Source organism: Sapajus apella, unplaced genomic scaffold, assembly GCF_009761245.1.
Source record: "Sapajus apella isolate SASKATOON/1434 unplaced genomic scaffold, GSC_monkey_1.0 scaffold111, whole genome shotgun sequence".
NCBI lineage: Eukaryota > Metazoa > Chordata > Mammalia > Primates > Cebidae > Sapajus > Sapajus apella.
The window spans coordinates 2,482,930-2,497,477 of NW_022437051.1; the positions used below are offsets into that span (position 1 = coordinate 2,482,930).

At 40.5% G+C, this 14,548-nt stretch overlaps 1 protein-coding gene across 26 annotated transcripts in view; it reads left to right on the forward strand.

The window, feature by feature from the left end:
- The window catches only part of PARD3 (par-3 family cell polarity regulator), a 706,589-nt gene that overhangs the window by 289,687 nt on the left and 402,354 nt on the right, over positions 1–14,548 (forward strand). For all 26 annotated transcript variants that reach the window (XM_032259797.1, XM_032259804.1, XM_032259806.1 and 23 more), the window contains exon 3: positions 13,322–13,502. In XM_032259797.1, coding sequence (XP_032115688.1) covers positions 13,322–13,502 — 181 coding nt within the window. The remainder of the gene's footprint in view (positions 1–13,321; positions 13,503–14,548) is intronic.

A 14,548-nucleotide genomic window follows, 5' to 3' on the forward strand; every position in this document is an offset into this window, starting at 1 on the left:
GAACCCTTTTTCAGATTGTTCTGTTGACACTTTGTCCTTGAAGACAGGAAGTACCACTGCACCCCAGTAAGGGACTGCCACCTTTTAAAGTTCTTTTGATATTGACACATGCTTCCTGGGTACCCAGAACCCCAGGGTTTCAAAGCCTTGAAGTGGTCTAGTTGCCTCAAACACAATGGCTCTAATTTGGACCTGTAAGGCTCATTACACACAGTACCCTTTCAAAAGGATGATCGTTACTGGGGAAGAGAACACTGGTAGAATATTATTATGAGGGTTTGAAGAGTCACACCACTGAGGATGCCTTCCTTGTGATAGAAAAAGCCATGAAAGCCAATAAACCCCAAATAACAAATTCCTACTGGAGACAACTGTATCCAGATATTGTGAATGACTTCACAAAATTGACAACAAAGCCAGCCAAGAAAATTATGAAAGAAATTGTGGATATGGCCAAAAAATATGTGGGATGAAGGATTTCATGTATCGGTCTCAGAGAAATTCAGGAGCTTGTGGATACCACAGCTTAGGAATTAATAGGAAATAACCAGATGGAGATGAGTGTTTCCAAACCAGTGTCTGATCGTGAGGAAGAAGACAGAGACGAAGCCGTGCCAGAATACGGAAATTACACTGTCTAGCAGAAGGGTTCTGATTATTCGAGACTGTTTTGGACTTCTTTTATAACATGAATCCTTCTATGATATGTGCACTGCAACTAAATCAAACAGTGGAAGAAGGGTTGGTACTGTATAGAAATATTTTTAGAGAAATAAAAAAGCAAAAAGTCAGAAATTGTGATGTGTTTCTGTAAAGTTACAGAGTGTGCCTCTCTGGTCTGCCTCCCCTTCCACCTCCTCCTCCTCTTCTGCCCCTGCCACCCCTGAGCCAGCAAGACCAACCCCTCCTCTTCCACCTCATGAAGATGATGGTGATGAAGACCTTTATGATGGTCCACCTCCACTTAATGATGATTAAATATATTTCCTGGCAGGCATGGTGGCTCAGGCCTGTGATCCCAGCACTTTGGGAAGCTGAGGCAGGTGGATCACTTGAGGTTGGTAGTTTGAGACCAGCCTGGTCAATGTGGCGAAACCCCATCTCTACTGAAAATACAAACATTAGCTGGGGATGGTGGTGCATGCGTAGCTACTTGGGAGTCTGAGGCAGGAGAAGTGCTTGAACCTGGAGGGTGGAGGTTGCAGTGAGCCGAGATTGTACCACTGCACCCCAGCCTAGGTGACAGAATGAGACTCCATCTCAAAATAATAATAATAGTAATAAAAGTAAAATGTATATTTATATTCTTTTCCTTGTGATTTTCTTAATATTTTCATTTCTCTAGGTTTACTTTATTGTAAGAATCCAATATGGAATACATATAACACACACAAGTGGTGTTAACTCTTTCATGGTAGTGGTTAGGCTTCCAGTCAGCAGTAGGCTTTTGGTAGTTAAGTTCTTGGGGAGTCAAAAGTCATACTCAGATTTTGACTGTGTGGAGGGGTTTGCAGCCCTGCATTGTTCTAGGGTCGCTTGTTTAGCAGCACTGGGGTGATAATGCACATGTGTCCTTGTTAGAGAAAGAGCTCGCGGGACTCCCTTGGTGCTGAGTACTGCAGATCCAGTCGTTCCTCGGTACTTTCCTTTCCCCAGTTTACGAAACTCTGTTTCCTTGACTTTATTTATATTCTTTAGTCAGTTCCCAAAATCCTTTGAAAGTGGTTTGGGGGAATGGCAGAGGAACCCGCAGTCTCAGCAGTTACCCAGGTTTTGGTTCTGATTTCCGTGAGTGATTCACATTCAGATTAGGGTCCTTATTGAAACCTGTGGCTTCAAGGATACCTACGCGCGATGCCACACACAATTGCAAGTAGTTAGCCTTGAACTCTCCTTTGTACCATGGACTCCCGTCTCCAATTGTGTCCCAGGAATTAGATGAGAGCATGTGACAGCATTCCCTCTAAATGAATGCATCATTTTTTGTCTTTCTTTGTCTTTGTGCCTGCCCTCTGCCCAACCACCCACACTACAAACCTAGACACCTAAAATCTGTCCTCTTTCTTCCCAATGGTACCCATCCTCCACATACCATGTCTTTTAAAATAAGTCTCAGTTCTGCATTTGAATAATACATCTTAATTGTCTTTTCACCACCTTTCCATTAGTCTAGGCCCTCATGACTTCTTCATTATTGGACTCATGCGTGTTTACCCTTCTAGTCTTTCCTCATACCCCTGGAAACCTCGTGCAGAATAAATGCAAATTAAACTCTGTGTTAATGATACCCACAGTTTTCAGCATAAATCTACGTGGCTTACCTTAGTACCTAGTGTCTTTCATTTTCCCCTCTTGATTACCTCAGTCTCTTGAAACTTCCTCAAATATTAATAACATTTATTAAAAACTTGCTTACTTACAGGAAATATCCTAAGCAGTTTTTCATGATGAAATGAAATTTAAGGAAAAAAAAAAAACAACCCCTATCACTACCGAGCCCAGAGAAGTGAAGAAATTACCTAGGGCCACACAGCTGGTGAGTTGTTCTTTGAGGCTGACTAGTCTTCAAGAGCTCATTCAGGATTTGCAACCTTGTGGTAATAGAGTGGAGTTCCCAGCAAACCACAGGATAAAGTCTCTCCATCTCCATTATTCTGGGTCACTTGTGTGGATGTTGTCTAGGGAAGCAAATGAAGGCAAGTAGAGGCTTTGGTTTTCCTCAGAATAGATTTTCTTTAAAACTTGAAATTTCAGGCCCGGTGCAGTGGCTGACGCCTGTAATCCCAGCACTTTGGGAGGCCGAGGCGGGTGGATCACGAGGTCAGGAGTTTGAGACCAGCCTGGCCAACATGGTGAAACCCTGTCTCTAGTAAAAATACAAAAATTATCCGGGCATGGTCGCCTGCGCCTGTAATCCCAGCTACTCAGGAGGCTGAGGTGGGAGAATTGTTTGAACCCAGGAGGCAGAGGTTACAGTAAGCTGAGATCTCGCTACTGCACTCCAGCCTGGGTGACAGAGCAAGACTTGGTCCTGGGACAGGGAGTGGGGAGGAGAGAACAAACTTAAAACTCTTTGTGCTTAACTAAATCCATTAGATGGCACTAATATTTACCTTCCAGAAGATTGGCATTAAATTTCAGTATTAAAGTAATTTGTGGATTGGGGAAAATATTTAACTTGCAAGTTACTTCTGTCACCTGTCAAATATGGACGCGAAAGATAGGCACACAATTAGTATTTACTCTGTGTTCAGTTTTTTAGAAACATTGCTAAACAGGTTATACTAGTGAAAAAGAATTTTATTATTTAGTTACTTTTTGAATAAACCTGCCAGTTGATCAAAATGAGCCTAATTTAATCAGCATTGTATTACATACTGAAGATAATTTAGGCTAATGTCAAGGACACCGTTATCCCTCCTTTGTAGAAGGTGTTGAAATAATGAGAGTAGCAAAAAAGGAGTCAGAGAATGTTTGAAGTTTTTCATCTGTGCCCCTGGGTGGATATTTAAAAATCACACCCTTCCTTTTTGCATGCAAATTAAACTGAAAGTCATTTTGTATTGTAACATTAGCCTTACATTTTACAAAACAAATTTATTGAACTTTGATGTTTCGCTAATATTGGCTTGTGGTTGTCAGAATGAATTCGAACGTTTCATTGTGTATCATCTTTTCACCTGAACTTTCATTCAGAATTAAAGTGAACAAGTAGTGGGTTTGATACATCTTAATTTGAAAACAAATCACTGTTACAGCAGTGACTCCGAGTTCAACTTTCTTCTTTTCTGAATCACTTTTTTTCTTCAATATCTACCCTCCCCCACTCCGGCCCATGTCTAATAGAATCATCCGAATCCCTTTCTTCCTTTAAAGTAGTTAAACTGCTCTCAGTTTTTCTGTGATGCTTTTAGATGGAAGCTAAGTTGTCACTGAGGAACTTGTTCAAATTGTGAAGTCAGCAGGTAAAGGGATTAAGAACTCCCAAGTGAGTCCTCTATACAAAGAGCAGGTTGCCTTGGAAACGAAGCTATTTATTTGAGTTGGAAATACCATCCTGTCTTTAAATGCCAGGGATGGGGATGTACTGACCCCTGCTGCATTATCTGGAGACCTAACATTGTGCAGAGATGCTTTCCGTGACTTTGTGCACATTGCTTAACTTCTTCCCTGTCCTGATGGATTGGCCGGAGCCACAGCCAAGTTTTGTTTTCTAGTGCTTCTCATTTTAAATATAATTTGCAAAATTTAGGACTACGGAAGTGATCCTTCAAGTTTCTATTTTAGAATGAAAAGTTTTCCACTACTGATTGCCAAAAAATGAAGTATGAAGTTTACCAGATAATTATGGCAAGCAGTTTTAGTGATGAGTCATTTTTTAAAGTTCAACAATGAAATGAGTGATGGGTTGAGGAAGCCCAGCAAGGGAATGTGTCAGTTATGTGAGATGGTTTTACCTGATGATAGACAGAGACCGAATTACCCTTGTTCCTGACGACGTTGGATACAAACTGAAGCACAGAGCTCGATGGTACAAGTTGGTAGGAGGAGGAGGAGGCAGTTGTGGCTTCAGTAGGACTCCTACTTGCCCTGTTTCTAGACATTCATAACTTGCTGGTGGCATGGTGGGAGGGGGGTTGGAGGGTGATGTGTGGGTGTGGAGACAAGGTCTCCCCATCCATGGAACAGGCCCTGGTTTACTACATCCAGCTAGCTGAAGAGGTATAAAGACTAGAAAGAAAGGGCCTTCCTAACTAAGGATCTCAGCTCTGTTTTCCTGGACTCACCAATGGAGGCAGACATTCAGAGGAGCAGGAGAGCAGGGCAGGCTTTTGGCTGGTGGTAACTGTCCTGCTGTGTTTCTGGGTTGTGGATTCCCAGTGGCAGCTTTTCATGCCCTGGGGCGATTACAGCTCAGGGACGGGGGAGACCCGAGGATGTGACTTATGCCTGGGGCGGACGGGAGCGGTGGCTTGTGTAGAGGAGGAAGAAGGTGGAAAGTATTTCACCCCCAGTTACTTGCTCACTAATGTTTAACATTGTGGTTGGTACTGTAGGTTTCAGTGGTGGTTATCATTTAATTACAGTTGAGAGAGAGAGAGAGAGAGTGTGTGTGTGTGTGTGTGTGTGTGTGAGAGAGAGAGAGAGAGAGAGAGTGTGTGTGTGTGTGTGTGTGAGAGAGAGAGAGAGAGATACTGACTTTGGTTTATCTCATTAAGACCTATCTATTTCCTACATGATGTTGGATTTTTGACTAATAAAAATCTTTTGGCCAGGCACAGAGGCTCACTTTGGAAGGCCAAGGTGGGCAGATCACTTGAGGTCAGGAGTTTAAGACCAGCCTGACCAGCATGGCAAAACTCTGTTGCTACTAAAAATAAAAACATTCGCCGGGCGTGGTGACAATCACCTATAATCCCAGCTACTCAGGAGGCTGAGGCAGGATCACTGTTTGAACCCAGGAGGCAGAGGTTTCAATAAGCCAAAATTATGACACAGTACTTCAGCCTGGGCGACAGAGCAAGACTTTGTCTCAAAAAAAAAAAAAAAACCAAAAACAAAAACAAAAAAAACAACAACTGTTTTTTCTTTTAGGCAAAATCCCTAATCTCCAGACTGTGCAGACTGTGTTGTTAATTGAAAGAGTTACTATTGAGGGATTCTCTTATTTATCATTCATTAATGTAGGCATTTCTGAATACACGTAACGCATAGGAATTGTCAAGCTAAATTGTTCACTGATTAGAACACCATGCTGTTGAACGCTGTTTCCAGTTGTTACTCCCTCTGAGATATGTGTATGTTGGAAGGCTGGCAGCGTGGCCAGGGTGGGACGTGTACCCATGGATGAAGAACTAATATCACAAACCATGGGGCTAGAGCCTGAGGCAGGTTTGAGGTTGAGTCTCCTGGTACTGTGAGGGGAAGGTCTACCCACACTTTGCCATTCTTGGCTTAACCAGTAGCAACATTTGCTAGTCTTTAATGTGTTCATGTTATTTTAGAATTCCTTTCTAAATTTTGGGTGGTTTTTTTTTTTTTTTTTTTATGAGCCAGAGTCTTGCTCTGTTGCCCAGGCTAGAGTGCAGTGGTACGATCTCAGCTCACTGCAACCTCTGCCTTCCAGGTTCAAGAGATTCTCCTGCCTCAGCCTCCCTAGTAGCTGGAATTACAGGTGCCTGCCACCATGCCCAGCTAATTTTTGTGTTTTTAGTAGAAACAGGGTTTCACCATGTTGGCCAGGCCAGTCTTGAACTCCTGACCTCATGATCCACCTGCCTCAGCCTCCCAAAGTGCTGGGATTACAGGTGTGAGCCACCGTGCCTGGCCAGTTTTGGATCTTTTTTATCAGGCAGTATATACACTTCTTAAAATGCTGATGAAGCAAGGAATTAATCTTGCATATATAACGTTTAAAGTTTTCCAGTGGCAAGCTTGAGATTCTTGTTCTGTGGTGGTTTTTTATTGTATAGTTTATATTACTACTATTACAAAACATCGTTGGTCCAAATATATCCGTTTACTATTGTTTTGCTTACTCGTCCAGTTAAACACTAGCTGTATTTAAATGAGTTTTTAATGAACCATGCTAGCAAGTAAGGCTCAAAGAATGATTAAGGATCTAGTACTGTCTCTGTGTCATTAAAGTAAATTCAGTCATCAGAAAGCTTACAAATTGATTTTTACTTCCTTTTCTTTGTATCTACATAATAATTAGTTACTACATCATTGCATTTGCTTCTGAGATTATTCATCTTGCCCATTTGCCAGTCCTGCCATGTTCTCTTTGAGGGAACACTGCATGTGTTGATGATAAAATCATAACTCATGCCACTTGCTCGGGTTTGGAGTCAGTCTATCTGTATGTGATTAGCCCGTTTCAGAATGATTTTGCTCTGTCTTACTGTGCTATCCTACTTTTTATTAATACTTAAGCAGTAGTGTGATGCATTTGTAACCAGTGGAACAGTGGCTGGGTACCAGTGGAACAGTGGCACTTGTGCACAGAGTACAGCAGGAGGGGTTTATATTACGTTTGGCAGGTGGGTGAGCTAGCTGATGGCTGTACAAATTTGCATATTTTCATTGTGGTTTGTGGTTGACGTACTCAAGGCTATTAGTTCAACATAAGTCTTAAACTGGGAATCTAATTAGTCTGAAGGCTCAGTGGGTGATAGAGTGTATCATCCTGAGGGATGACAGAATTAAATTTCAGCTCTGAAATGTAAGCATCAGGGCTAGGGAGTATCATAGGTGAATATCTTCCACTGTAGTTTCCAGATGGAGTGGAACATCTCTATTAGGCATGAGTGTTTGAGAATATGGCGTTAATTCTTGTGGGACAGGTCTCTCTTTGGCCATTGACAGGTAGAAGTTTATGATGGTGGTGGCCTCCTGAGTTGTTCAGGAAGCAGCGGGAATGTACTGCCCTCTCCTGCATGCTATCTTGTTGGAAATGGCTCTATTAAAGATTGATCTCATTACTTTTTTTCTTATGTTGGATAACACACTATGATAATCTACACAAGCATGTTAGTGTTTGGTTAGTTTTTCTTTTATGTAAGTGCCATAGGTTATCAAGTGTGCTTTATGGGAGAAAAGTGTAAAGGAAATCTTAAAAAAAAGGCGGGGGGGGATGGATACAGGGGAATTCAGAAGCTCAAATACTTGATCTAGTAATTTTTTTTGGACATCACTGAGTGAAAAAGCAGAAGAATTTAAATGTATTGGTAGGTACGATCCTAATTATAGAAATCTATAGTTTAACCTATGGGAAGGAAAAGTGATTTTTGAATTAGAGATAGTTTAGAATTATACATCATGAAACAGCCTCACTTTAAACTTAAAATGCTTGTATCTCCAACTCCTTTAGTTTTGTTGTTAATTTTTTGGAAACTTACTGCATTGTGCTTAGTTCTCCTATATCTGCTGAATTTTCTTTCTGTTCTGTTCTGTTGCATGTATTCTTTGTAGGCACATCTGCCCATGACATCTCCATGCCATCTCTCAAACACTCACTTTCCGTGTTGTGCTTCTTGTTGACTAAGCTGCTGGATCTGGCTGGACTCATGGAGGCTGCTCATGTTTCTTAGGTGAAGAGAGGGTCATGGAGGCATCTTCAAGTTTATTGTTGTTTCTAGTATTCTTTCACATGCTTTGTGCTTTATGCAGTGCCAAAACGTGATGCCTTTTTAAAAGAATTAAATGTCTTTATTTCGTAGTGAAACAATTCCATATATTGACATTGAGTATCCAGCGACACCCATCCTAATTAACTTCTCTGGTTATATTTATCTTATACATGGAGAAAACAGTGGAAAGCGAGAGACTGCTTACAGGGTGTCACAATAAAATGGCTTCTCAGGGTATGTGGAATCTGAAGCTAGAGGTCTTTGAGATTTTACTTACACTTGACTTAAATCAGCTTTCATTTTCCTATATGAAGGTAGAATCTGCAGGTTCTTCTGATCCTTTTAAGCCCTCTGTTGAAGACTGCATGATGGCATCAGGAGCATGGAATTGCCTGTGATGATATTCGTTACCCTCAGATATGTCCAGAAAAATTTTAAGTGATGTCATCAAAATTGCATTAATTTGGTAAATGATGGTGGGTCATTACCTTTGGCTCATCAGGAATGAACAGAATCCTATTCAGAGGCCTGCAGATGATCTTGGTGTTTAGCCTGCCTGTGTTGTGCTGTGGATGTTAGATGCTCCAGAGCAGGAAGATTTGTAGAAAATGGGTCTTTGACTTGATTTCCCGTCTCAGATTCATTCTGCAGTTATTTATACGCTAGTCAAATCCGTCTCTCTGGGCTTCAGCTTTGCTTCCTGTTAAGTGACATAATAAAAGCTACTTTGTGTTTCTGTGGGGCCCTCTGGAAGAGGACGTAGAGCATCTGTGGAGGGTCTTCATTTTGTGGCTGTGTTGAACATGCATTTTCTAGCATGTTGGCTTCTTTCCTCATTCTTTTTCCCCTTACCACTCCTGTGCAGATCCGAGACACAGCGATTGAGCTTTGCATCAGTCTTCTTTGCTCTTGAAACTGATTCTCATTTATCAACCATCACAGCATAATTAAATGAAAGCTTATAGTAAACAAGCTTATTGTGTTCTGCCAGTTATATACCTTATCTCTTTATTTGTCACACATCTGGCAGAGCAGGCGTAAGTGGCCGAAAACAATGCAGATTCATTGCCCGGCAGTTCTGCTTGGCAGAAGGCTGGCATGGGTCAGAATGCCGTAAAATCAAGGTATGAACCATGCTCCTTTCTCGAGGCTCTAGGAGAGAATCCATGTCCTTGACTTCTAAATGCTGCTCACAGTCCTTGGCTCGTGACTCCCTTTCTGCATCTTCAAGGTAGGCAGGGTAGCATTTCTCTGGCCACTATCACGTCTCTCTCCAGCCACACCAGGCGAGGCTCTTCATTTTTCCAGACTTATGTAATTAGATAGGACTCTACCTGGATAATGAAGGATACCATTTCCATTTTAAGGTCCTTACCCTCCATCCTGTCTGCAAAGTCCCTTTTGCCATGGAAGGTCACGTTCACTGGTTCCAGGAGTTTGGCTGTGGATAACTTTGAGGGGGGACCATTATTCTGTCTACCCACAACCACCATCCTTTTTTCCAAATGAGGAAAGTAACGTTTAGAGATCTTAGAGAGGCCACTGGATTTACAAACATCTACCCAAGAAATAAGGTCAGAACTGGCTTTGAACATAGCTTTCTCTGATTCTCAATTGCTGTTAAGTCACTTTGCTTACATGCACTTGTGGGCTTTCAGCTCTTAATTTTACTCATTAAAGGGACTTCCCTAGATCCAGTGGTTTTATAAGCATTTCTATGTGATGTTTCTATAACAGGTTTTCTATTGGGGGGGGGTTCTGATGTTTTATAGTTAAAGTGACTTGTCCTGAGGTGGGGGGACATGGGTGGCAATATTTAGAGTTCATTTATACTTGGGTTATTGTAGGTGTTACTCAGATTTGGCCTGTGTTTTCTCATGGAGACCTGATAGCTGAATGGAACGGAAGAGAGTTTAATAATTATTGCAAGTAAAAATGAACTTTCAAAAATGATCTGCCTTGTGGACAGCAGTGAAGAGTCCATCTGTTAAATAAGAATTTGAGTAACATTTCACAAATTAAAAAGACATTTCCTTTGCTTTTTGAAGGGCATGATAGAGATTTTTAATATGCAGTGTATTTTTTTTTGTGAAGGTTCTCCCCCCTTTTCTGCTGTGTTACTATATGTATTCTTATAGAGTAGATTTTCTAAAATTATATATCTTTCCCAGTTTAACACAAAATTACTTCATATCTGCACCTGTCACTTAAATTTTGGTTTAAAAGAAAGCTGTAGAATTGTATGTTATTGGCATATTGCAAATCACCAACTGTGATTCTATAATGTTTTCTAAAAATGCCAGAGATAATTGTCGAAACTAATATATATGTATAAGCTCTTCCATCATGTGTGGCATTTAAAGACTCGTTCTTTACAATTTTCAATCTCCATTTTCAGTTTGCAGAAAGGACTTGATTCTTGAGAGAACACATCATTGTGAAAAGCTAATAACAAAACATGAATTTCATTTGCTTCCAATTAAGCACCCAAATGTCAACACTTAATATCTTCAAAATGCATATTAAACCACACACCGTATGAAAAGTATGATGATATTAAAATCAAGTGTAGAAATCCAAAATCTTCATGCAGACCTTGAAATGAGTATTTTTATTTTTTCAGGGCTGCGAAGTTTTATTGCTCAACCGAAACTAAAATTGCATGTTCCTAGGAAGATGGGCATCCTACTTGGGCTGGGTTGTCAAACTAGGGACGATTGGCCAAATTTGGCCTGCTGCCTACTTTTATAAGTTAAGTCTTATTTAAATGTAGTCACAGTCACTTGTTTGTATGTTGTCTACGGGTACTCTTTCATGCTACAGTGGGTGAGTAGAGCATGGAAGAGGCAGTACGGACGACACCTCCAACAATATCTACCATGTTAGTGTTTTCGGAAAAAGTTTGCCAGTTGACCCCTAATCTAGAGTGGTATGTCTGTGTCGCTAATACAGGCAGACACTTGCCGGTCAGTGTCAGATAAATCAGCTGACTCTACTGCGTGTGGAGAATTTGGTGTATGCGTATGCATACCTTTCCATTTTTTGGTAACTACTAAGGACTTCTTTTCCCATTTGTGTTGTTCATTATAAGGTTGAGTGGCCCCACTATTTATCCTACTGTGATTTCTTCATACAAGCTGCCCTGGTATGGTGTGAACCCTGGTACTAGTTCTTCCAGATTGTTTAATCAGCTGATTCTATCTATACCTCAGGTTTTCTTTGTTGTGTCGTAAATGGATCGATGACATATAAATATTCATGGAAATAGCATTTGTTCAAAACAACAAAACCGTTTATTAAACGAAGGTTGTAATTTTGAGTCCGATTCACATTCTGTACATTAGCATTTCTGTTTTTTTACTGAGGTGAGTACTGGCCTTGAAAAAACTTGGATTGGAGGTGGAAGAGGGGTTTGCTTTGGCTCCAGTCATGGTTCTTTTCTTGGAAGTTATAAGCAGAGTTGCTAGGTGTGGGATTGAAGGGTGAATCTCCACGGTGACAGCCATTGTGGATCCTTAGAAGTTTTTTACTCTTTGTGATTTTATTTATGGTAGAGTCTCGCTCTGTTACCCAGGCTGGAGTGCAGTGGTGCGATCTCAGCTCACTGCAGCCTTTGCCTTCTGGTTTCAAGCAATTCTTCTGCCTCAGCCTCCCAAGAAGCTGGGATTACAGGTATGTAACACCATACCCAGCTAATTTTTGATATTTTTGGTAGAAATGGGATTTTATCATGTTGGCCAGGCTGGTCTTGAACTCCTGACCTCAAGTGATCTGCCCGCCTCAGCCTCCCAAATTGCTGCCATTACAGGCATGAACCACCAAGCCCAGCCTACTCTTTGGGAGTTATAAGAAGAAGTATGTTAGTGTATTAAGAACTGTATTAGTTATAAGAAGACATAGAATAAATTTGTATTTTCATAGCATTTTTAAATACTATGTTATAACATTTAAAATTTTAAATTTGAAATAATTTTATAATTCAGAAAAATTGGAATAATAGTTACAGAGCATTTCCCTCTACCCTTCATCTATCCCTAATGTTAACATTTTACATCATCATAGAACAATTATCAAAAGTAAGAAACTCACACTGAGTCAATTCTGTCAGCTAATCAGAGCTCATTAGAATTGGGCCTGTTTTTTCAGTAATGCCCTTCTCTCTCCTCCCACTGCATGTAGTTCACAGTCTTCTCAGACTCCTCTGGTTTGTTCAGTTTCCTCATTCTTTCTTTTACTTTCATGACCCTTGATACTTTTGGAGAGCTTTATGTTTCAGAATATCCCTCAATTTGGGTTTGTCTGATGTTTCCTCACTGTTAGATGGAAGTTATACATTTTTGGCAAGAATACCACAAAAGTAATGTTATCTACTTCCCAGAGCCTTTTATGAGATAGTAAGTGATATTGCTACATCTTACTATGGATGCTGTTAACTCGGGTACAGTGGTGGCTGCCAGGCTTCTCTACTTCATTGATATTACTGTTTACTTTTTAGTCAAAATGCGTCTTGTGAGGAGACATTTTGAGCTATGCAAATATCCTGCTTATTATCATATTCATATCCATCAATGTTTGCATCCATTAGTAGATTTTACCTGAACAGTTTTTACGTGGAGGTTGCCTAATGATGATTTCTGTTGCCGTTATTCCTTCTATTTGTTATTTAGAATGCTACAGCAGGGAATAGCTGTTCATTCTCTACCATTTATTTGTTCAATTATTTATATCATTATGGACTCATGGATTTTAGTTTTTTCTTTGGATTATGATCCAATGCCAGTGTTACTTATTTTGTTTGTAAGTTGTCTCAGCTTTGGCAATTGGGAGCTCCCTCAGGTTGGCACCTGTTTCCCTTTGGTGTGCCTTCATCATTTTTTAATACTTCTGAATTTTTGGCATCACAAGGCATTCCAGGGATCCCGTATGTTTTCCAGACCGCAACCGTGAAATCAACCATTTTTCAAGGAACCCTTGTTCATTAACTAGAGAATGGTATTAGAAACCAAGATCTGGGTACTAGGTGTGCTCAGTGTCATTGCCTCTAGGGACTCTGAGTAAACAGACCTGGAAACTCTGTGTACTCACACATTCATTAACATTTGATGGTATACATACCCATTTGTCTGTGTATTTACCTAACTATGTTAAGTGCCTTTATTTATAAGTGCACATTTACCTTTCATTTCTAGCTGGTAGCGGTATTTGATGAGCAAGATCCACATCATGGAGGTGATGGCACCAGTGCCAGCTCCACGGGTACCCAGAGCCCAGAGATATTTGGTAGTGAGCTTGCCACCAACAGTGTCTCAGCCTTTCAGCCTTACCAAGCAACAAGTGAAATTGAGGTCACACCTTCAGTCCTTCGAGCAAGTAAGTGAAAGTTCTTTCTTCTCTTAACATTTCATCTTAATTTACAGGAATACCAACTTTTGTTATTCATTCATGCTCCTGTAAATGGAATTAATTATCTGTTTTTTACAAAAATTAAGTTTAGGACCCAGGCAAATGTCCTTTGCAAGAGAAGCAGGCAGTTTTTTACATTGTAATAGATTAGGCTTACTAGTAGACTTTCCATGACTTGCTAACTGTAAATTAGGAAAATAATTCAAGTTAAATTATTTGGATTTTCCTTTCCATATATTTCCTCTACATGCTAGAACAAACAGAAATAACAAAAGAGCTTTGCACTGAAACAAAACGTGGCATCATTCATCACAGTCAACTCTTTTACACCATTACTTATGTTATATGAGTGTTATCTGAAGAGCTGGGGAAGAAGAGACCTCCCTGTCAAAGTTATCCTCAGGGATCTGGGAGAGCCGTGATTAGAATACCTCCATAGGGGAGCGGGGTATGGACATAATGAGCTTTGTATGAGGAATCCTATCACCCTACGTATTCTAGATCCAGAACACTTGCCCGAAGAGCTCTGTTAGCCATTTCTGGAAGGTATTCATCAAAGTGACATATTTTTGCTACAAATATTTATTGTTTGTAGTTGTGTAATCTTGTAATTGAGTAGTTGTTAAGAGTTAGAAAATCAATTTCAATAAATGTATAAGCTTAAAAGATTATTTGGCTGGGCGAGATGGCTCATGCCTGTAATCCCAGCACTTTGGGAGGCTAAGGTGGGTGGATCACTTGAGGTCGCCAGTTCGAGACCAGCCTGGCCAACATGGTGAAACCCTGTCTCTATAAAAATACAAAAATTAGCCGGGTGTGGTGGTGGGTGCCTGTAATCTTAGCTACTTGGGAGGCCGAGACAGGAGAACCGCTTGAACCTAGGAGGTGGAGGTTACAGTGAGCAAAGATTGTGCCACTGCACTTCAGCCTGGGCAACAAAGTGAAACTCCATCTCAAAAAAAAAAAATCATATATTTTTTAGGTACATCCATTTAGAAACACTTCAGTCTTTT